We start from the raw sequence: 21,154 nt of genomic DNA on the forward strand, positions 1-21,154 counted from the left end.
GTAACCATGCCTACATTGCAGTTTCATGTACAGAATAGCGTACTTAATTGCGCTTTCATTTACAAGTTACGCAGGTATTCTTACATAGCTTGAGCTGTCTAGGCACCAATAGCACGAAATATAATAATCTTATTCACATTAGTAGATACCTACATTTGATTTTGAAGACAGTCCAATTAGATATTTTATAGGTTTCTAGTTGTGCTCTAGAACGGAATTACCTGCCAGCTTGTTCAAAAATTGAGAGTACTTTTTCTTGTCTTACTTTTAGCTACATCTCATCTCATTATAATATTAAAATAATTTAGTGATATTATTTATGAGGATCATTTTATTAGTCGACGATGAAACTTTCACTAAGTTTGCCCAAACCTGTTCAGCATTTAAACGATTCATTTAGATTATTAGATTTCGTTGGATTACAACAATTCATCATTCGTACATTCGATGCGGTGGCGTGCATACTCTAGTTAAAGTGCATTTTAACTAGAGTAACCCATATTAAAACTGCTATTAAAAAGTTAATTTAGCAAAACTGCAAATAACTTCAAGTGGACACCTTATTTAGATAGAGATGTAGAGGAGAACGATGAAAATAGAAATCTGGAAAGTTGATGGCATAAGATTTGATTGTTGATGAACTCTACATTAAAGAAATTGGTAGAAATTAGTAGTCAAATTGCAACTAAAACGTGTTCTTTCAGCGTGAGGAGTCAAATCAGTAATCATATCTGTAAGACCAGTTTATTCTTGAAGAAATATAGCGAATGGTTAAATTTATTGGTGATAGCTTTTAGAAAGCATCAGCACAGTTCAAAGTCGTAAAAGTTTTTAATGTTTGATGTCCTAATCGATGTGGACTATTACCGGCAGGTAGACGATCCTGCGCCCGCGTCATTATAAATTCCGCACGCTGAGCAAAAACAAATCGAGGAAACCACTTCAGCCTTGCAAATACTGTGACTCGTTTTGTATTCAAAACGCATAAAGTGAGACAGGATTCTGTCACTGTTCTCGGGAGGTATGCAGACGTACACGAGATTTTATAGCCCATTAAAGTATCGAGTTGGTGGTAATGTGTCCTAAATGCCAACTATGTAGGTCGGTATTCTGATTTTAGGAACAGGTATGAGGATAACTGAAATGGAAATTATGGATGGTGAATCAAGTAGGTAGTTTGTTGTAGTTGATTGTAATTTTAATTTGTAGAATGTTAAAGATATGGATGAATATTATTAGATAGATGCAACATACAATTGTATCTCACGATAGAGCGATCTAGAAATTAAGTTAATTATTGTCAAATCTGATTAAACATTAGGTAGGTACCTCTATTCGTTAATATCCAAAAGAGCGCACATATTTAAAGACAGTCAAATAAAAAAATAAATGTTCTATGTATAGCCTGACCAGGAACATAAAAACCCTCGCCATGTTGCGGAAAACTAATGGTACTAATTTCTTTTAATGGCAACAGTAACTAAAAACTTCATTGATATGTCACCTTGCATGTCAGTCTATTGCTGTCAAAGTGTAAACAAACTTTATTTTAAATGTGCGCAATTGATTTTGTGAGTTAAATTGCTAAAATATTTTTAAAGTCGTGAAAGAAAAGTGGTTCACAATGTGTTGAAGTATTTGTCGAAGAGAAATACTAAGGGTTCGGACAATATTTTCATTGAATAATGTTTCCGACAAAGGTTGTCAAATTGACTGACATGTTTATCGTATAGTACAGTCCACTATGAAAATTAGCTGTGGTTTGTTTAAACTACCTATTTTAAAGTTTTTTGTCACTTTCTAAGTGTTGAATTTTATGGAATTGGGAAAGAAGTACCGAGTTTGAAGCGTTCATGAGCAGACATTGCAGTTGAATATTCAAGTTCTGAATTTGATTATTGACGAATAATAAAATAAATCCTACTAACTCGATTAATGGTTTCATTTAATTTATTTAAACCAGGTTACCTATAATAATATTTTTTCGTTAATTTATGAAAATATCAAATTAGCCCGTAATCCAGAATCCTGATACATAAAGTTAGCCTATTAATTTAACACAGGTACGACTGTACTCAGTGTTGCACTATCAAATGCAATTGATGCGCCTCTATGCCAGGGTTTTTATGTTCCTGGTCAGGCTATACCTATGCATCATATTAGGCTCACACACAATAAGACGCTGATAATATGCGTTCTAATAAAAGTAAACCGCAGAAGCTCGCAAACTTACAGTAAGCTCTGGCTCTCGTGTGGTCCGTCACATAACTTATCATCACATTAGAATCGTCGTTGATTAACACTATCACAGCGCGATCACTCCACTCTGCCACCCACTAAAGAGAGAGTTTTTTCGTCGTGAGAAATTGAACGCGAGTTTGTTTGATGCGTTACGGACGCGTGGTACCGCTGAGGATCTGTTGGAGACTGGAGAGGTGTCGCTGGGCGCGGCGCCCGCGCAGCCTGCGAGTTCATCGAACGAGTTCCACTGTGCGGGTGCGACGCGATCAACGCTTGAGAAAAACGCTCCCGAAGCCTTCGGAAAATGTGATTTATTCGTAGCGAGCGAAGAAGGCGCTAATGACGCGTTGATAGGTGGACACATAGTAGGTACTCTCACTTCCATACCCTCTTACATGTTCTCCGAATGTCCAAAATAAAAGTATAATTAAATAGATTAAAATTGCTGACTAAAAGTAGCTGAGTTAAATAGGTATTTAGGTAGGCCTGTGGGTAGGCCTACCTTCAGATATTATAATCATCACACTCAAACTTATTTGATCATAATATGACCTATTATTACATCTGGTGGTATTAAAGTTTCCATAGTAAGCAAATATTGTTTAAGTAGATCGCAAATTAATCCAATAATAATTTTTTAAACCGCGCGATTATTTTGCAATACCTAATGTTATGTTTCTCTTATCGATAGAAGAGGATATTAGGATAATAATTATTAGTCTTGGGTGCTAGACATTTCATTTTAACTAGGTAATTATTTGATAAATTTGACTAACATCAAGGAAATTTTTTGTCAAAAAACCCACATATCAGTACCTATCCTAGCATTAAGACTTTAGACAAATAGCATTTAAAATAAAACTCGATTAAAAACGCTATCATATAAGTTACAAAAGAAAGGAAGTATTGATAAAAGTATAGGTTTAGGCCCCGCCCATGCCCCGCCAATCCCGCCATACCCCGAATATGGAATGTGGTGTGGCGTGTGGCCAAAGTTCACTGGTCTAAAAATGAAGATGGCTAAAATACTATTATTCCACATCAGCAAAAAAACATTTGAAAAAACATAACTTGACGTCTGCTGTCAGTGTCAAGGTTAATTCTTCCCACGGATGCGAATCGTGATTCGTGACTTTCGTTTTTCAAGAAGTTTTATGAAAATTAACATTTAATAACTTCTGTAAAGTGTGTTTTCAAAATTTTAAACAATGCCTAAAGTTTCAGGTAAGTGTTTTGTATTTTTATTACCTTAGAAACTGCTAGTACCTTCTAGAAATATTGGAGGTTAGAGTTTTATTTTAGATAAGTTTCTTTAATAAATCCGTAATAAACGCTTATTGTTTGCTAACGTTTTAAAAATTTAGTGATACTTCAAGTTAAAATTGATATTGCTCCTAAAAATGAGTGTTTTAGGCAAAAATGCTTTGTCATGTTCGATACAAAAACAATGCAAATCCCAGTCGGTTTTCTGCAACCGGTATTTGTATGTCCAAATTTAAAAGATTCGTACTATAAATTTGCTATTTACCGAACTGTAAGATCGAGATACTTTACAAATATATCCATGAAAGGTTATTATGTATATCAAATTAAGTACTTGATGTTTAAACATCGAAAATGCGCATCCAACTGTAATCTTATTGTGATTAAAAAAAACAATTTAATGACGACTGACTTAGTCAGTATTTGTTAGTAGAAAATTGTGAAGTATTTGTATGCATGATCATGATAGATGTACCTAGGTATTTTGTAAATAAAAAACTAGGCAAGCTTGTTAAATCCATTGTCTGGTATCAACAGTTACAAGTTTAGCTTAGTTTGGAACTAGATGGCGCAGTGTAAGATACATTTATTAATTGTTTTATTAATTTTTTGCAGTCAAAGTCAAATGGGGCAAAGAGATGTACCCAGGCGTGGAGGTAAACACAGACGAGGACCCGGTGTTGTTCAAGGCCCAGATCTTCGCGCTGACCGGAGTGCAGCCGGAGAGGCAGAAGGTTGTGTGCAAGGGCGTCACTCTCAGAGACGACGCCTGGGGCAATTTCAAGCTGACTAATGTAAGAATTCCTTTTTTTATTTGTAAGTTGTTGTCTATGCCCGCAAAGTTAGATGTGCATGAATTATTATCACTGGTAAACTGGCACTGGTAAAGGTCGCGGGAAGGGCCTGGATCCGGGCAGCGCAGGACCGTTCATTATGAAAAACCAGCAGTGGATGAACAAACAAATTACTATCAAAATATAAATGATCTTCCAGTTAATGTCAGAAATACATAAATTGCCATAAGGTCAAAGAAGAAACATTTGTGTGGATTATTGGAACTTTTCAACCGACTTCAAAAAAAGGAGGAGGTTCTCAATTGAGAATCGACCCGTATGTTTTTTTTTCTAAAAAATTATCTTTGAATAAACTTGGTTTTCTAAAGAATTCTCTCTTTCCCAAGTCATTATGGTATAATTATTTCAGAATGCACTCGTCCTGGTGATGGGCAGCAAGGAAGAGGATGTCCCGGCCGTCCCCGTGGAACCAACCCGTTTTGTGGAGGACATGAATGAGGCAGAGCTTGCTACAGCTGTGAGTAGAGATTATAAATGTTTTACTATGATTTTTACTATTCTTACCTGTTACTTCGATAGTGAGTGTAGTGGAAGTTAATAAAATGAAAGAGTGGACTGTATACAATTAATTGTCTAATTTCGGTATAAGTTTACAATGTTATCGAGACCGTTTTGTGCAAAGTCGTTGAAGAGAGTGCGTCAGGATCGTCTTCTTAGATGTTCGCTCGCGAACCGAACATTGCTCGTTCGTTCGCCGAACGCTCGCCGCTCTCTCCGGTCACGCCACCCGCGGGCAATGTCCGTGAGTAGACATTACCCCTGTTGGATAGGTTTTTTTGTGGCTGAGTGATCTACACTAATCTGGGGGCACGGCAGTGCCCCCGCCAAGTCGAGCGCGAAGCAAACACTGCCGTACCATCTTTACTGGAACCATTTCGCCGCATTTTCAGGCCTCTATTTGAGAACCTCTGGATAAGACCAGAACGCAGAAATTTTTGTCATCTAGTAAGCTATAATCACATACTTAAAATCCAAAATTTCAAGTCTGTAGGTCATTTAGTTCCGAAGTTAAGCGAAAGCAAAGTTTCGCATTTACGACACTCACTCACTCACTCACTGATGATCATCAAAATAGAACTAGTGCTTCCCATTAACTCAGAGAGTTGAAATTTGGTACAGAGTTAGGGTTTAATGACTACATAAAGGGAAAACTATAAAAACTAGGAAAATCGAAGATCTGGAGTAACACCACATTCACAATCAATACTACTAGCGCCACACCGGCAACCGTGGTGTTCGCCTGTACCGCTCATCGCTAGATGGCGTGGCACTTGTTATTAAAACAATTTCTGATTCGTTGTCCATTTTAAAGGTCGTTGAGTTTATTTGTGTTTAATATCGTAGAAAAAAATTATGCCACTTTCTACAAAAAGAAGTGAAATCCCACCAAAAACATTCTGTAAAAAATTAGCCAAGTCTCGATGGAGCTGCCTGTTTATCTCTAAAAAGTAATGAAATCTAGACAAAGTCGTGCCAAGTCTATGGTTCCTTACTGCGATTTCTTTATTATTATATTTAATGTTGTGTGACTTGGCCGTTGAACAATCTTTATTAAGATAATCATACATTTAAGTATTATTGAAATACGCAGCTTTATTAAGCCTACAATTGACTGGTTATTGCATCAACGTTTTCCAAGTGCAATTTATTTTCCATCGTCAATGGGTAGCGGATTTGGCGACAGATTGGTGCAATGGTGTCATGGAGCATCTGGTTTGGTACCCTTCAACGGCCAAGTCACACAACATTAAATATAATAATAAAGAAATCGCAGTAAGGAACCATAGACTTGGCACGACTTTGTCTAGATTTCATTACTTTTTAGAGATAAACAGGCAGCTCCATCGAGACTTGGCTAATTTTTTACAGAATGTTTTTGGTGGGATATTATAGAGAGGAAAACTTTGTTTGTTTGTTTGGTTGTAATGAATAGTCTCAAAAACTACTAGACCGTTTCAAAAAATTCTTTCACCATTCGTAAGCTACATTATCCACAAGTAACATAGGCTAAATTTTATTTTGGAAAAAAATAGGGTTCCATAAAATATGTAAATAATGTAGCCCACGCGCGCGAAGCTGCGGGCGGAAAGCTAGTTTGTCATAAAAATACGACTGGATCTGCATAATGATTTAACATCATTGTCAACAGCTGGACCTCCCAGAGGGTTTGATCAACCTGGGCAACACCTGCTACATGAATGCCACTGTTCAGTGCCTCAAGACTGTACCTGAGCTGAAGAATGCTCTGCTCAACTATGATAAATGTAAGTTGTATCATGCAATGTTATTTTAACTTGTATGATGCATGTTTTAGGGTATAAATTACCTCCAAGTCTAGTGTTTTCAGTTTGAATGTGAAATTATTTTGAAGAATAAAGTAAAGGACGACACACTTCAATCTGGAAAGGGATCGTAACCGTTTCAGTCAGTATTTTTGTATGAAACTTCATACTACAATGCACACTTATCCGCACCGTAGTTGAGAGTTGATAAGTCTACTATGACCTTAAGTATTCTAAATCTCAATGATGATTTTCGATAGCATCCGGCGGCGGTAACGCGGGCGAGCTGACAGTCGCTCTCAGCGAGACCATGTCGGCGCTCGAAGGCGGCGGCGCCGGCGCCTGCGCGGGGGCGGCAGCGCGGTTGCTTCGCGCGCTTCACTCCACTGCGCCGCGCTTCGCCGAGCGCGGGCCCGGCGGCGGCCTGGCGCAGCAGGACGCGTCCGAGTGCTGGGCCGAGATCGTGCGAGCGTTGCAGCAGCGCTTACCCGCCCCGCCTGGTGTGCCCGCCGACCGGTGAGTGACGTCACAGCGCAGGCGAGCGCGGGCCCGGCGGCGGCCTGGCGCAGCAGGACGCGTCCGAGTGCTGGGCCGAGATCGTGCGAGCGTTGCAGCAGCGCTTACCCGCGCCGCCCGGCGTGCCCGCCGACCGGTGAGTGACGTCACCGTACTTGCCGAGCTCCGAAACGCTATTTACGTAGTGTCGGGTAGTGTCCGACCGAAACCGAAGCCGAAAACGAATTTCGGCAACGGTGTCTCGTTCGTTCGTTCGTTTCAGCCGAAAGACGTCCACTGCTGGACAAAGGCCTCCCCCAAGGATTTCCACAAAGACCGGTCCTGCGCCGCTTGCATCCAGGTACTTCCCGCGACCTTCACCAGATCGTCGGTCCACCTAGTGGGAGGCCTGCCAACGGTGTCTATTTCGGCCGAAACCGAAATATAAAGAAAACGTTATTATAATCAGTCAGTCTTTATTGTTTTCTCTTTAAATCACATGTCATAGTTACTAATATCACAATAGGTATAAGTAGTTACTTAATAGTTAAGTAATAAAATAAACAAAAATAAATCACTTTTATCTTTAGAACAAATAAACGTAAACTTTTTTCTTATAAACTCAGTTTGACACTTTTTATGACCCTTCAGTCAAAAAAGTAAAAAAAAAGAAAAAAGACACAAGCTAAACGACTTTAATATATAAATAAATTAAGTATAAACTATGATCGTAATGCATATTCGGTTTCGGTCGTAGTTTCGGCAATTTTGCCGCCGAAAACGAAACTAAACCAAAACTCGTATTTTTACCGAAACTCAACCGAAAACGAACATTCGGTCGGACACTAGTGTCGGGTCTGACCGAAGATCATGCTGTGAGCGGCGGGATGGCAGCATTCGATTTTATTGTTTAGTTGATAGTAGTTGGTAACCTCGAAAAAGGCCTTAATGACATGTAGGAATGTGGATCTGCCAAGGCGTATCAAAAGCAACTGCAAAGGTTTTAAATGAAGGTAAACATCTTAAACCTAATATGGACTTTATAAATTCGCAATTCTGCCGAGTTCAATGGCGAATTTAAACTACTACACTAGATAATCATAAACTTAAGTAAAACAAATTTTGCTCTAAAAACCAATCTTCTTTCCGAACCAAAAATAGCATTGCGTATCTTTCAGATCGAACGTAATCGAACAGTACTTCGGCGGGACCCTGGACGTGGAGCTGGTGTGCTCGGAGGCCGAGGAGCCGCCCACGCGCAGCAGCGAGTCCTTCCTGCAGCTGTCCTGCTTCATCTCGCAGGACGTCAAGTACCTGCAGTCGGGGCTGCGATCGGTGAGTCAGCCAATAGGAAAGAAAGAGATAAAATTGGCCAATGAAAATTTTAGGGGTAGTAATAGTTTCAATGTAAATTCATTATAGATGTTCCATCCACTAAGACGAGCCTCAGGCTGGTTTTAGTGTCACGCGGACCGTCCGGTGCGGACCCGCTCCGCACGGCCAATCTGTATGAACTTCTAGAGAACGTTTTAGAGTAATGCGGTCCGGAGGAACCACTCGATCCCTAGCAGTTCATACAGATCGGCTGTGCGGAGCGATCCGCACTCGTGTGATCCGCGTGACACTAAAACCAGCCTCACCATTTTTCCGCTAATGTTTGAGTGTTATCGGTACACGCTAAATTATCCTTGAGGGCGCACGCACACTACAATAATGACGCTCGGATTGCTCGGATCAAACTCCCTGCACCCCGCGCTTTCCTCGACCAAAAATTGAAGGAGCGCGTCTTCATCGATGGAATCCTTTAAAGTTTCTTTCACTTTTTGTGGAATCAATGCAATTTATGAAATGATTTTGTTTTAATTTTACAGAAAATGTCAGAACAAATCACAAAAATGTCACAAACATTGGGAAGGGATGCTGTTTACACTAAAACGGTGAGTTCTAACGCGAGTAGTAACCAGGAATATTTATACCAATACTTGCAATTCTATTTTAAAATCTTTTGACTGTTTTCCTGTTGTTTTGACCTTTCCTTATGCTTATTCTTTCAGAGTAAAATCAGCCGTCTCCCCGCGTATTTAACGGTGCAATTCGTGCGGTTCTACTACAAGGAGAAGGAGGCTATCAACGCGAAGATCCTCAAGGATGTCAAATTCCCTCTGGACCTAGATGTTTACGAGCTCTGTTCACCAGAACTGCAAGAAAGGCTAGCGCCCATGAGGGCGAAGTTCAAGGTAAGTTTTGCTCTATTAGCCTTAGTAGGTTTTAAACAAAACCTATTTCAGGCACCAGTCCCACACAAACTTAGTATTAGGTACCTATAGCATAATGTATTTTTTACCAAATGTAATTGGTAACCTAAGTTTGTGAGGGGAAATAAATGATTTATTTTAGTTTTAAGGTCCAGTTTCAAGGATCTGGTTTTTTGTTTTCCATAATCTTATTCTAATTGGATTGTTTATATTTTCTAGGAAGTAGACGATGCGAATGTTGAGTCGTCTCTCACTGCCAAAAACAAACCCCACGGAGACAGCAAAAAAGAATCGAAAAATAAACGAGTTATGCCTTATTGGTTTGAAAATGGTAAGTAAGACATTTTGTTTTATATCTGCCATAAATTAATCTGTTAATTTTTATTTATTTATTCTTTGTTCATTTGAATTCATGCTGCTTAATGTGTCAATCAGATATCCCTGAGAAGTGTCTTCCATGTTAAATATTGATCTACCAATATACTATTATTTATCTTAAGATTGAAAATACTGAACCCGCACGCACGGGTGAAACGCTTGCGTGACGTGTTATGTGCACGTACATGTTTACGTATACTGGTCTGTCATATTACGGTCTCGGTTAAACGGTTTCGAAGTGAACTATTTTCTAGCTAGAATTCTCTATCTACCTTCACAGACGTAGGCAGCAATAACAGCGGTTTCTACCGCCTCCAAGCGGTGCTAACACACCGCGGGCGGTCGTCGTCGTCCGGGCATTACGTGGCGTGGGTCGCGCGCGCCGGCGGATGGCTGCGATGCGATGACGATGCGGTCACGCCCGTGCCTGAAGAAGAGGTGCTCAAGCTCAGCGGAGGAGGTAGGTAGCCACTGCGGCCACAGATTATAGAGGGCTACTAGGCCACAGACTATAGTGAGCCACTAGGCCACAGACTATAGTGAGCCACTAGGCCACAGACTATAGTGAGCCACTAGGTCACAGACTATAGGGAGCCATTACGTGGCGTGGGTCGCGCGCGCCGGCGGCTAACTGCGATGCGATGACGATGCGGTCACGCCCGTGCCAGAGGAGGAGGTGCTCAAGCTCAGCGGAGGAGGTCAGTAGTAACACAGCCACTGCGGCCATAGACTATAGGGGGGCCACAGACTATAGAGAGCCATTACGTGGCGTGGGTCGCGCGCGCTGGCGGCTGGCTGCGATGCGATGGCGATGCGGTCACACCCGTGCTAGAGGAGGAGGTGCTCAAGCTCAGCGGAGGAGGTAGGTAGCCACTGCGGCCACAGATTATAGAGGGCTACTAGGCCACAGACTATAGTGAGCCACTAGGCCACAGACTATAGTGAGCCACTAGGTCACAGACTATAGGGAGCCATTACGTGGCGTGGGTCGCGCGCGCTGGCGGCTGGCTGCGATGCGATGACGATGCGGTCACACCCGTGCCTGAAGAAGAGGTGCTTAAGCTCAGTGGAGGAGGTTAGTAGTCACACAGCCACTGCGGCCATAGACTATAGGAGGGCCACAGACTATAGGGAGCCATTACGTGGCGTGGGTCGCGCGCGCCGGCGGATGGCTGCGGTGTGACGACGACGGGGTGACACCTGTGCCCGAGGAGGAGGTGCTCAAGCTCAGCGGAGGAGGTAGGTAGCCACACAGCTATTGCGGCCATAGACTATAGAGGACCACTACGGGCCACAGACTATAGGGAGCCATTACATGGCGTGGGTCGCGCGCGCCGGCGGATGGCTGCGGTGCGACGACGACGCGGTGACACCTGTGCCCGAAGAGGAGGTGCTCAAGCTCAGCGGTGGAGGTACGTAGCCACACAGCCACTGCGGCCATAGACTATAGGGGGGCCACAGACTAGAGTCATTACGTCGCGTGGGTCGCGCGCGCCGGCGGATGGCTGCGGTGCGACGACGACGCGGTGACACCCGTGCCAGAGGAGGAGGTGCTTAAGCTCAGCGGAGGAGGTAGGTAGTCACAGCCACTGCAGCCATACACTACAGAGGGTTATTAGGCCACAGACTATAGGGAGCCATTACGTGGCGTGGGTCGCGCGTGCCGGCGGCTGGCTGCGATGCGACGACGATGCGGTCACACCTGTGCCCGATGAGGAGGTGCTCAAGTTCAGCGGAGGAGGTCAGTAGCCACACAGCCACTGCGCCCACAGACTATGTATGGGGGCCACTACAGGCCAAAGACTATGGGGGCCACTAGGCCACAGACTAGAGGGCCATTATTGGCGTGGGTTGCGCGCCGGCGGCTCGCTGCGGTGTGACGACGACGTGGTAACACCCGTGCTTGAAGAAGAGGTGCTTAAGCTCAGCGGAGGAGGTACGTACCCAGGGTGTAGCTACTACCTACTAACGGGCTTTTTGGATTAGTCGGAACAGTCTAAGAAAGATCCATAATTTTGCAATGACCTTTTTCAGTAAAAATCGTCACAATTGACCCAATGACCTTTTTTAGATGGACCCTCAAGAAATTTTACAGGGTCCGTCTAAAGCACGCTATGTTACCGTGCGTAACGCAGTGTCTCAAGACACACTGTGTTACGAAATTACTGAAATACGAAACGGATACGTGGTCTCTTACTGTTGTCACATCACCCAAAGGGCGATGGAGCGTGCTATGCTCGCAGTTTTCCTAAGTGGTCGAATCAGAAATGAAAAGATCTGTAGAATTACTGACATGCCTGCAAAATTGCCCAACTTAAGTGGCAGTTGGCAGGGCACATAGTCATTAGTTTTCGAGCGGTGACCACGAACTGGAAGACGTGGTGCAGAAAGGCACTTCACTCATGAACCAATGATCTGGCAAACGGTCGTTGTAAAATCTTTGAAAGATGCCTTTGCCATGTAGACTATGCAGTAGGCTGAAATAAAAAACAAATTAAAATTAGGTCATTGTTTAAATTTATTCTTCTCCCTTTCAGGTGACTGGCACTGTGCGTACCTGCTGCTCTACGGGCCCCGCGTGCTCGAGCTGCCGTCGGAAGACGAGCCGATGGTGACGGAGGTCACAGAGACGGATCCAGGAGTGCCGCCCACCGCGCTCGCATAACGCAGCCGACTCGCTTCGCCCGCTCGGCTGGCCCACGGAACCAGGGCTACTCCGAAACGCCGTCACGTAGTTTCGACTTTATCTGTCACTGTCTCATTGTGGCACTCGTGAGAGGGACGGCAATATTCGAGACTTTGAACAACGTTTTTCGGAGTAACCCCGCTGACGCTAGCTTGGGACGACATTGTCTACACACAGCTGCCTGCCCGTACCCAGCGAGACTGACCACACCCTGCCTTTGTAGCGCGTATAGCCACCTTGTGAACCGTGTACCGAGAATGAAATGCAATAATGCCTTGCCTTATATCGTATATATGCGGGGCTAGATAATAATGTTCTATGTTTCAAGTTGTTCTCAAAATGCTGCAGCCCCACAGAACTGAATTAGTTTTAGGTGAGTAGATTTGGAAATATAATTTGATTTATTCTTTTTAATTATTCATTGTGAGCCTGATAATGAAATTATTACTCTTACCTATCTCAAATGCTGAAAATTGATGATTTTAACTCTATCCATATATTACTAAACAAATGTGTAAAATCGACCAGTAAAAAGATCAATTTGTTATTTCATATCACTTATTCTTTTATACAATAGATTTTCCTAATATTTTAAAGGCTTAAATCATTCTTATTATTTCATTCTTATTTTATCTAAAACATTATCTTGCTCCGTTGTTTTATCGTTATTTACTCAATCCTATATAACAATTCAAAAACTTCATTACTGAATGTATGATAATGAATTTTTACTGTCGAAGATAAATCGATGGAATTTAAAGTCGCAATTTTCATTTAGCAGATCGATGCAGTTGTTATTTTTTCAATTTTACACCGAGTGTTAAAATAATAATGTAAGTGTCCATAACTATTAAGTTTTCAATATTTATCGCGTGCACAAGTTGTGTTTTTGAGCGCAGCACAAACAATGTACCGAGGCCAGTTATTTCGTAACTAGAAAATCTGAATAACGTTAGATAGTGAAAAAATTATAAGTTATTGTTTATTTGTAGTCCCAATTAAAACACAAATTAGAAATGACTGTATGTATAAAGTATTTATAATTTGTTATAATGTTTTTGCGTATTGCGACTAGTGGGTCGACGGCACTGAGCGGGCCTATTTCAGTAAATTATTCTTGTAAATTGGCATTCAAAATGCTGCTGTTGTTTGCTTTAGGCACTTTCTTCTCAATAAATGTCGTTAAGTTCTCTATACAAGATGTATTGAATTTTATAAGACTAATTACCTATACTAAACAATGATCGATAAATAAATTTGTTTTTACAATTTCAACTTTACTTTCATTTCATAGTGTATATCAATGGGCGTTTTGCCACAGAATAATAATAAGTACTTGGTTTTGCTTAGTCATGCAACTTAGGCACTTATTTTATAGATGACCCACGCTGAACTGTCCCACCAAACTCAATGACAGGGGGGCGCTACCATCGTTCAACTATATGGTTCCCAATGGCAAAAATCTGAACCAGCGATCCGGTATTGACGGTGGCGCCCCACTGTCAATGTCATCGACAGGACAATCCAGTATTTTGGAACTATAATGGCTCGTCTTGGCAATATTTACATGCCAAGTGTTTTTGGGGAGACTATTAATTTTAACCCTGGACCACACACATCTCGATAACATTCGGGCGGTAGAGCGCGCGGAGCGAAGGCTTGCGACTATGCAAAAAAAGCAATAGCTACACACATCGCCATATCGCGAAATTCGGGTTATCGCGATGTGTGTGGCCCAGAGGTACATTATCTAAGTATGTCACGTTGACTTTTTTGTCACTTATGACGCGACAAAGCGAGGTTTTCAAACTGTTTCAAACTATAGATGACCCACGCTGAACTGTCCCACCAAACTCAATGACAGGGGGGCGCTACCATCGTTCAACTATATGGTTTCCAACATGGCAAAAATCGGAACCAGCGATCCGGTATTGACGGTGGCGCCCCACTGTCAATGTCATGCATAGGACAGTTCAGTATTTTGGAACTATACGTTTTATAGATGACCCACGCTGAACTGTCCCACCAAACTCAATGACAGGGGGGCGCTACCATCAACATTTTGCCAACATGGCAAAAATCGGAACCAGCGATCCGGTATCGACGGTGGCGCCCCACTGTCAATGTCATGCATAGGACAGTTCAGTATTTTGGAACTATACATTATCTAAGTATGTCACGTTGACTTTTTTGTCACTTATGACGCGACAGAGCGAGGTTTTCAAACTACGTTTTAAAACGACACATAGGGGTTATTTTTGGGTTTATGTAAGTTCGCATTAGCGCCCGAAATGAACCATGGAAAGCATCTGCAAGAGTTTTGGATCATTTTGTCCCCAGAAGCGTTCCATGGCTACCAGAAGGTACAAAACATCAGAGCCAAGCTCCAAGCCCCATCGAAGAACTTGTCTGAAGTGGTGCCTTGCTTTTGGCGGCGGATTCTCATTGGGGCAGATATACTACGTTTACCTGCTGAAGAAAATCCCGTTCCCTGAGCACATAAGTGTGACTTTGTCTTTAGTTATAAGTTTACTTTTGGGTAAGCACAAATACTATATAGTGTAAACTGTTGTTGCTGCAAAATCGTGGTCTGAAGAAGACGCGCGTATTTGACATGTTGCAGTGTGGTATCTTGTGCAATTTAAACCATTTTAGTATGTTACAGGAATCGGGAACCTGGTGTGCGAGCAATTACGCTGCATCTCCTTGCTGACCTTACCAATGTACTGCGGCAAGCCCGGCCGCGGCGTCCTCAAGGCTGTGGTCCTCACTTATGTCATTGCTGGTAAGAGCTGATTATTTTTACCATTTTCTAATTTGCTTCTGTGTTGCTTCTTTACGATAAGTTTAGTGAGCTTTTTCATGTCTAAACCCCCTTATTAATAGAAGTTATACCCTAATTGAAAACTCGTTCGTAGCATCTATTGTTGATTTTTCAAACTTGAATATTTGGTTCAGCTATTCTTGTATACTTGCTTACTTACGTGCATGACCCATGTTTTAAAAGGACCAATCACGAACATGGGCTTGAACGCCAAAGAAGTGGTGCGGGTATTTGCTTGCAGCACCCAGCTGTCCTACAACTTATCCAAGACGAGGTACAGCCTCACAAGTGCACCTTTCAAAAAAGCCATCTTCGATTTACGGACTGAAGTCAGCCAAATCAAGGACACCATTAGGTCTGTTTTTTTGCCTGCGAAGTTTTTAAGCCGCAATATCCAGTTGCAAAAGGCGCCAAAAACGCAACGAATTATGTTTTTTTACGAACCTGGTTTTAGGTCAATTCGTGACGTGGTTACTCCTATTGAATTTGAGATGGAAAATCAGAATGAAATGTACCAAAACCGCAAAAGGAAATATGAACACTTTGTTCTCAATAATTCAAGTCCTGATGACAAACAGTAAGATAAACCATATACAATGATATCTTGAGGCTTACGAGTTAAAAATCAGTTTCATAGTCGGATTCCTAATATTAATTCCTAAATTCCAGGCAGTTACCAAATTTTGAGGACAAGGACTACTACCAAGCTTTATACAGTCAAAAACTAGAGTACCGATGTCAGAATGTACTTTCGCGCGCTTCTACTTTTTGTATGGAAATATTCGCGTCGGTGTACGAACAGTGCCAGGTGACATCCCACGATGCTTCGTGGGTGCTATGGCGGCCGGTGGAAGTCGCTCGCGTTTGCAACATTAAACAAATAATTGGAGACGAAGATATTTGTGATAACTCAAAATATGTGAGTAGAAAATATAGTTACGAGTCAATGTAGTCGAAGTTGTAGTAGGTAATCTATGACACCAGATTCCTCAATATCATCACAGATGAATCCAGGACTGGGTGAAGGCTACGACAAGTTGAAAAAAGCAAAAAAGATTCTCACAGATAACAAGGACGTTTCACTACAGTATAAAATAAACGCTGTTCGCGAACTTTACGATATCCAGGTAAATTACATACAAAAAGGATTGGGTATGGGTATTTAAGAAAAGTTTCTTTGGACTCGGAATTAGTTGCTATATTCCATGGGAATGTACGGTTCTAGGATGCGAAAGAAACTGGAGACCGCGTGATGCATGCCTTCGAAGAGAAGTACATAATCATGCGCACCGTCATCACAGCAGTCAACGTGTGCGTAGCGCTACTCTTCCTACGCATCTTCCTTGAAGCCGTGACGTACCACGACCAGTACTTGACCAATATCGAGTACGACAACGTGTATGTTACGAGCTACTTCAAGAGGATCGATGCAAGGAGGAAGAAAAAGGATAAGTACACTCTTCTGCCGCTTAAGAAGGTGAAATTATCTTTCTTTTTCCTTATTCATATTGTTCAACAGAAAGTCACAAATCAGCGCCAAAATGAGATAAGCTGCACAAGTTTCAGTGGAAATTTTCTGTAAAATAGCTCTATTTTCCAGATGGAAAGAAGCAAATACGTAGACGTTCATTCCTTTTCATATAAATCGTCAGAACGGGAGAAGCTGGTAACCCACATCCTAAAGGTGACCCTAGAGGTGGTGACCGCGACGACGTTTGTGATGCTGGACCGCCTGTTTTACGAAGCTCTGGATGTGGTTCGCCAGCACGCTGCTTCTAGTCTGCCGGGGGACGCTAATAGAGACTTGGAGATACAGGTGCACATTCAATAATTATGTGCCGTTAATCAATCGCCATAAATTAATAGTCTTAAAGATCGTTTCATCCACGAAGACGCGTCTTACCAATTTTTGGACGAGGGAAGCGCGGGGTGCGGGGAGTTTGATCTGAGCAATCCGAGCGTCATTATTGTAATGTGCGTGTGCACTCATGGATAATAATTTAGCGTGTACCGAAAACACTCAAACATTACCTAGTGGAAGAATGATGGGGCGCGTCTTCGTGGATGAAACAATATAAAATAGCCACACTGGTTGGTGCTCTCGGTGATACTATCGAACCTTTTCTTCCTTTTCACACTTTTGTAACAGTCCCATTTGGCTTATCAGTTAAGTATCTGCTTACATCCAGGTAGAAGGCACAGGCACGCTTGCCAGCATGATGCGCAAAGTTCTCGGCAGTCTGAACAATTCGGGGCAGAGCGCTCATGAAGTATCCAACAGCGCCTGCTTGCCTCGGCCACGTCTCATGCCGCCGTTGTTCTACGTTAAGATATATGGAGGGTACTTGTGGATTGTTTTACTCCTGTACGTTAACCCTTATACAGTGCGCTTGAGAAGGTATGGAGATAGCTTTAAGATCAGTGATCTAAAAATGCGATGATATTTTTTGTCTAGATAATTATTTGTGTTTCTTCAACAGACTAATTTGTAGCTACTTCTATCCCTGTCGCGAAAAGCAAAGAATATTGCATCTCTACAATGACATACTCAAAAAGCGAATGAAGATGCAGAAAACGCTGAGAAGGTAAATTCCAAATGGTAGTGTGTACTGGATGTGTGGCACACTCTCACCAAAGTTTTTCAATCAGCAAATTAACGCGCATCTTTAGATTTTATTTGCTAATAATGGCTGTATGGCTGAAAGTTGATAAACGTAGTTAATAATCGATGCATGTACAAAGCGCGATGCATGTCTATGCGCACAGCAAAATTAAGGGTGAAGGGGTCGGACTGGCCCACTCGTGATCCGGGGAACGCGGGTTCCGTCCCCGCCGCCGCTCGAGCTCGACTATTGTGGTGAGCTCACTCGTGATACAAGCATTTATAGCTTATACGAGGGGCTAACAGGAGTATTAGTCATTTGTGAAATAGCAAATTAATAATCATTTTAAAGAAAATAATCATAATTTCTACAGGAAAGCTATCCAAGCAGTTCGCGCGCACTATCTCTCAGGCGAAAACCTTCTCAGCCTCCGCATCAAATTCCCGCGGCTGCTGGGCTGGCTGCGGGTTCTGCCGGCCGCCAGGATGAGCTGCCTCATCTGCGGCGAGACCGAGCCCCGGAGCAGCGACAGGACTCGTTAGTTGTTCCAATCCAACCAAAGGACGTCCTAGACGAAGGCCACCCTCAAAGATGTGGTTCTCAGGCGAGAACCTTCTTAGCCTCCGCATTAAGTTGCCGCCGGCCGCGAGGATGAGCTGCCTCATCTGCAGTGAAACCGAGCCCCGGACCAGCGACAGAACTCGTTAGTTGTTCCAACCAAAGGACGTCCTAGACGAAGGTCGCGCTTAAACATATAGTTCTCAGGCGAGAACCTTCTCGGCATTAAATTGCTGCCGGCTGCGTGGATGAGCTGCCTCATCTGCAGTGAAACCGAGCCCCGGACCAGCGACAGGACTCGTTAGTTGTTTCAACCAAAGGACGTCCTAGACGAAGGTCACGCTTAAGGATATAGTTCTCAGGCGCAAACTTTCTCAGCCTCTCCATTAAGTTGCCGCCGGCCGCGAGGATGAACTGCCTCATCTGCAGCGAGACCGAGCCCCGGAGCAGCGACAGAACTCGTTAGTTGTTCCAACCAAAGGACGTCCTAGATGAAGGCCACTTTCAAGATATACAGTGTGAGTCACGTTAAAGTGCACATATGAAAATAGATGAAACTAGACCTATTTTTATCGACAAAAAAGAGGTCAAAAAATTTTTGAGATTTTTTTTTAATTTTTTATAGAAGTTTTTTTCTTCCAATTACTTATTGTAAAGAAAACGTCATAACATTAAAACTAAGCGGTATATCCTGATAAAATAAAAACGGTAACAATTCTAAATAACAGGCGATACTAAAAAAATACATAAAATACACAAAAAATACCAACAAATAATAAAAAATGACAATTTTTGAAAAAAATCTGCTATTAAATTCGTATTTTTTTGGTTATTTGATGAATTTCTCCAAAAAATGTCCCTATAACCGGTGGTTTTTATTACTTTGTATTATTCTCTATCGTATTACCTTCGTAAAACCAGAAATCGCATGGGTCTATCCCTATCACAACGTTTGCAATGATCGTTTGAACTAAGCCTCTCCGGGCGCGCCATTCAACGCTTCGTTAACAACGAAACTGAAAATGGCTCTACATTTGTAATTTTGATAAAGACAAGTTAGATTTCAATTAAAAACAAAAGATTTCGACGTAAAATAATCATTTTAGTTAAAATTAAAATTGTCTCTACCTGTAGCGGAGAATAATGTTGTGGCAGACCTTTGTTCAAACGATGATAGCAAATGTTTTGATAGAGATAGAGACATGAGATTTTTGGTTTTACAAAGGTAATACAATAGAAAATATTACAAAGTAATAAAAACCACCTGTTATAGGGGCATTTTTTGGAGAAATTTATCAAATAACCAAAAAAACACGAATTTAAAAGCAAATTTTTTTCAAAAAGTGTCATTTTTTATTATTTGATGGCATTTTTTGTGTATTTTATGTATTTTTTAGTATTGCCTGTTATTTAGCATTATTACTGTTTTTATTTTATCAGGATATACCGCTTAGTTTAAAAGTTATTACGTTTTCTTTACAATAAGTAATTGGAAGAAAAAAAATTCTATAAAAAATTAAAAAAAAATCTCAAAAAATTTTTGACCTCTTTTTTGTCGATAAAAATAGGTCTAGTTTCATCTATTTTCATATGTACACTTTAACGTGACTCACACTGTAGTTCTCAGACGAGAACGTTCTCGGCATTAAATTGCTGCCGGCCGCGAGAATGCGCTGCCTCATCTGCGGCGAGACCGAGCCGCGGAGCAGCGACAGAACTCGTTAGTTGTTCCAACCAAAGGACGTCCTAGACGAAGGTCGCGCTTAAAGATATAGTTCTCAGGCGAGAACCTTCTCAGCCTCCGCATTAAGTTGCCGCCGGCCGCGAGGATGAGCTGCCTCATCTGCGGCCAGACCGAGCCCCGGAGCAGCGACAGAACTAGTTAGTTTCTGTTTCAAAGACATTCATTGGTCAAAGGGCTCCAAAGATATCCGACAGGCGGCTATGCTGCCTGCATCCAAGTGCTTTCCACGACACGTTTCAAATAATCGGCCTACGGAGTTGGAGGGCTAAGATTGGGCGTTATGTTGGCCAGTCACCATTTGACATGATCTTCCTTTCCTTTTGTAATAAATAGGGCTTAAAATCTGTAACCTGCCAACAGTTTTTTAATTTTTATCCACAACCAGGACGAAGCTCTTGGCCTGTATCTCATCTGATGGAAATTTATGATGAGGCCGATTGTTTCACAATTTTTGTCTTCCCAGTAAATGTAACCCAGATTGTCATGGAGTAATTTTGATTTCTTTCGACTTATTTTCAGAGAGCATAGAGTCAGAATCGTGGCAGTCGTGCACCATGGCGCAGTGTCCATTCGTGTACTGCGGCGAGTGCTGGCGCGAGGCAGGCGCGCGCTGCCTGGCCTGCGACCCGCGCCTGGCCGAGCTCAGCGACGCCGGCTCCTGGAGCGAGGACGAGCTGTTAATCTAATGCGACACGTAAGATGGGACATAAGCCTTACGCCCTATTGCAGCCAGCTCTCGCGTCATTTTCTTTAGCTTTTACCCAGAGAGCTTGAAATCTGAATCGACGCCGGCTCCTGGAGCGAGGACGAGCTGTTCAAGTGCTAATGTTGAGGACCTAGGGCATTTGTCAAACGTACGATGGGACATAAACCTTACGCTATATTGCAGCCAGCTCTCGCGCCCTATGTCTTAGGTATTCCCAGGAGCATGGAATCTGAATTGACGTCGGCTCCTGTTTATATCTCTGGCT

At 42.3% G+C, this 21,154-nt stretch overlaps 3 protein-coding genes across 5 annotated transcripts in view; 2 read left to right on the forward strand and 1 right to left on the reverse strand.

Moving 5' to 3' along the window:
• Positions 1-2,522, reverse strand: part of LOC114354882 (RAS oncogene family member Rab23) — a 29,056-nt gene extending 26,534 nt beyond the window's left edge. Inside the window, exon 1 of the mRNA XM_028307466.1 lies at positions 2,234-2,522. The gene's annotated coding sequence lies outside the window, so the exon portion shown is untranslated. The remainder of the gene's footprint in view (positions 1-2,233) is intronic.
• An 806-nt stretch (positions 2,523-3,328) lies between these two features.
• Positions 3,329-13,715, forward strand: Usp14 (ubiquitin specific protease 14). Of its 3 annotated transcripts, none has more exons than XM_028307487.1 (12): positions 3,329-3,465; positions 4,120-4,298; positions 4,708-4,815; positions 6,508-6,622; positions 6,901-7,100; positions 7,237-7,292; positions 8,314-8,470; positions 9,007-9,072; positions 9,190-9,372; positions 9,610-9,721; positions 10,049-10,228; positions 12,306-13,715. In XM_028307487.1, exons 1-12 carry the CDS (start codon positions 3,450-3,452, stop codon positions 12,431-12,433), a joined length of 1,500 nt encoding a protein of 499 aa, XP_028163288.1. In that variant the 5' UTR covers positions 3,329-3,449; the 3' UTR covers positions 12,434-13,715. The 3 variants fall into 3 exon arrangements, with proteins under 3 accessions (XP_028163288.1, XP_028163287.1, XP_028163286.1); XM_028307486.1 differs by having other exon boundaries at positions 6,901-7,076; positions 7,213-7,292; XM_028307485.1 differs by lacking the exon at positions 7,237-7,292 and having other exon boundaries at positions 6,901-7,156.
• A 1,087-nt stretch (positions 13,716-14,802) lies between these two features.
• On the forward strand, positions 14,803-20,869 carry snky (ubiquitin protein ligase sneaky). Its single transcript, XM_028307490.1, has 12 exons — positions 14,803-14,993; positions 15,120-15,239; positions 15,462-15,633; positions 15,733-15,855; positions 15,948-16,197; positions 16,283-16,405; positions 16,504-16,755; positions 16,879-17,094; positions 17,468-17,676; positions 17,759-17,863; positions 18,255-18,418; positions 20,718-20,869. Exons 1-12 carry the CDS (start codon positions 14,804-14,806, stop codon positions 20,867-20,869), a joined length of 2,076 nt encoding a protein of 691 aa, XP_028163291.1. The 5' UTR covers position 14,803.
• The last annotated feature ends 285 nt before the right edge of the window (positions 20,870-21,154 follow it).

Source organism: Ostrinia furnacalis, unplaced genomic scaffold (genome assembly GCF_004193835.3).
Source record: "Ostrinia furnacalis isolate ACB-3 unplaced genomic scaffold, ASM419383v2 OfSCF2256, whole genome shotgun sequence".
NCBI classification, from domain to species: domain Eukaryota; kingdom Metazoa; phylum Arthropoda; class Insecta; order Lepidoptera; family Crambidae; genus Ostrinia; species Ostrinia furnacalis.

Excerpts from the sequence above, each read along its gene's own strand:
- Usp14 (XM_028307485.1), top strand. Across the intron at positions 9,373-9,609 it reads CCATGAGGGCGAAGTTCAAG|GAAGTAGACGATGCGAATGT; the intron begins GTAAGTTTTGCT and ends TATATTTTCTAG. Across the intron at positions 10,229-12,305 it reads GCTCAAGCTCAGCGGAGGAG|GTGACTGGCACTGTGCGTAC; the intron begins GTAGGTAGCCAC and ends TCTCCCTTTCAG.
- snky (XM_028307490.1), top strand. The coding sequence starts at position 14,804 with ATGGCTACCAGAAGGTACAAAACATCAGAGCCAAGCTCCAAGCCCCAT. Across the intron at positions 14,994-15,119 it reads AGTTATAAGTTTACTTTTGG|GAATCGGGAACCTGGTGTGC; the intron begins GTAAGCACAAAT and ends AGTATGTTACAG. Across the intron at positions 16,406-16,503 it reads GCGAACTTTACGATATCCAG|GATGCGAAAGAAACTGGAGA; the intron begins GTAAATTACATA and ends GTACGGTTCTAG.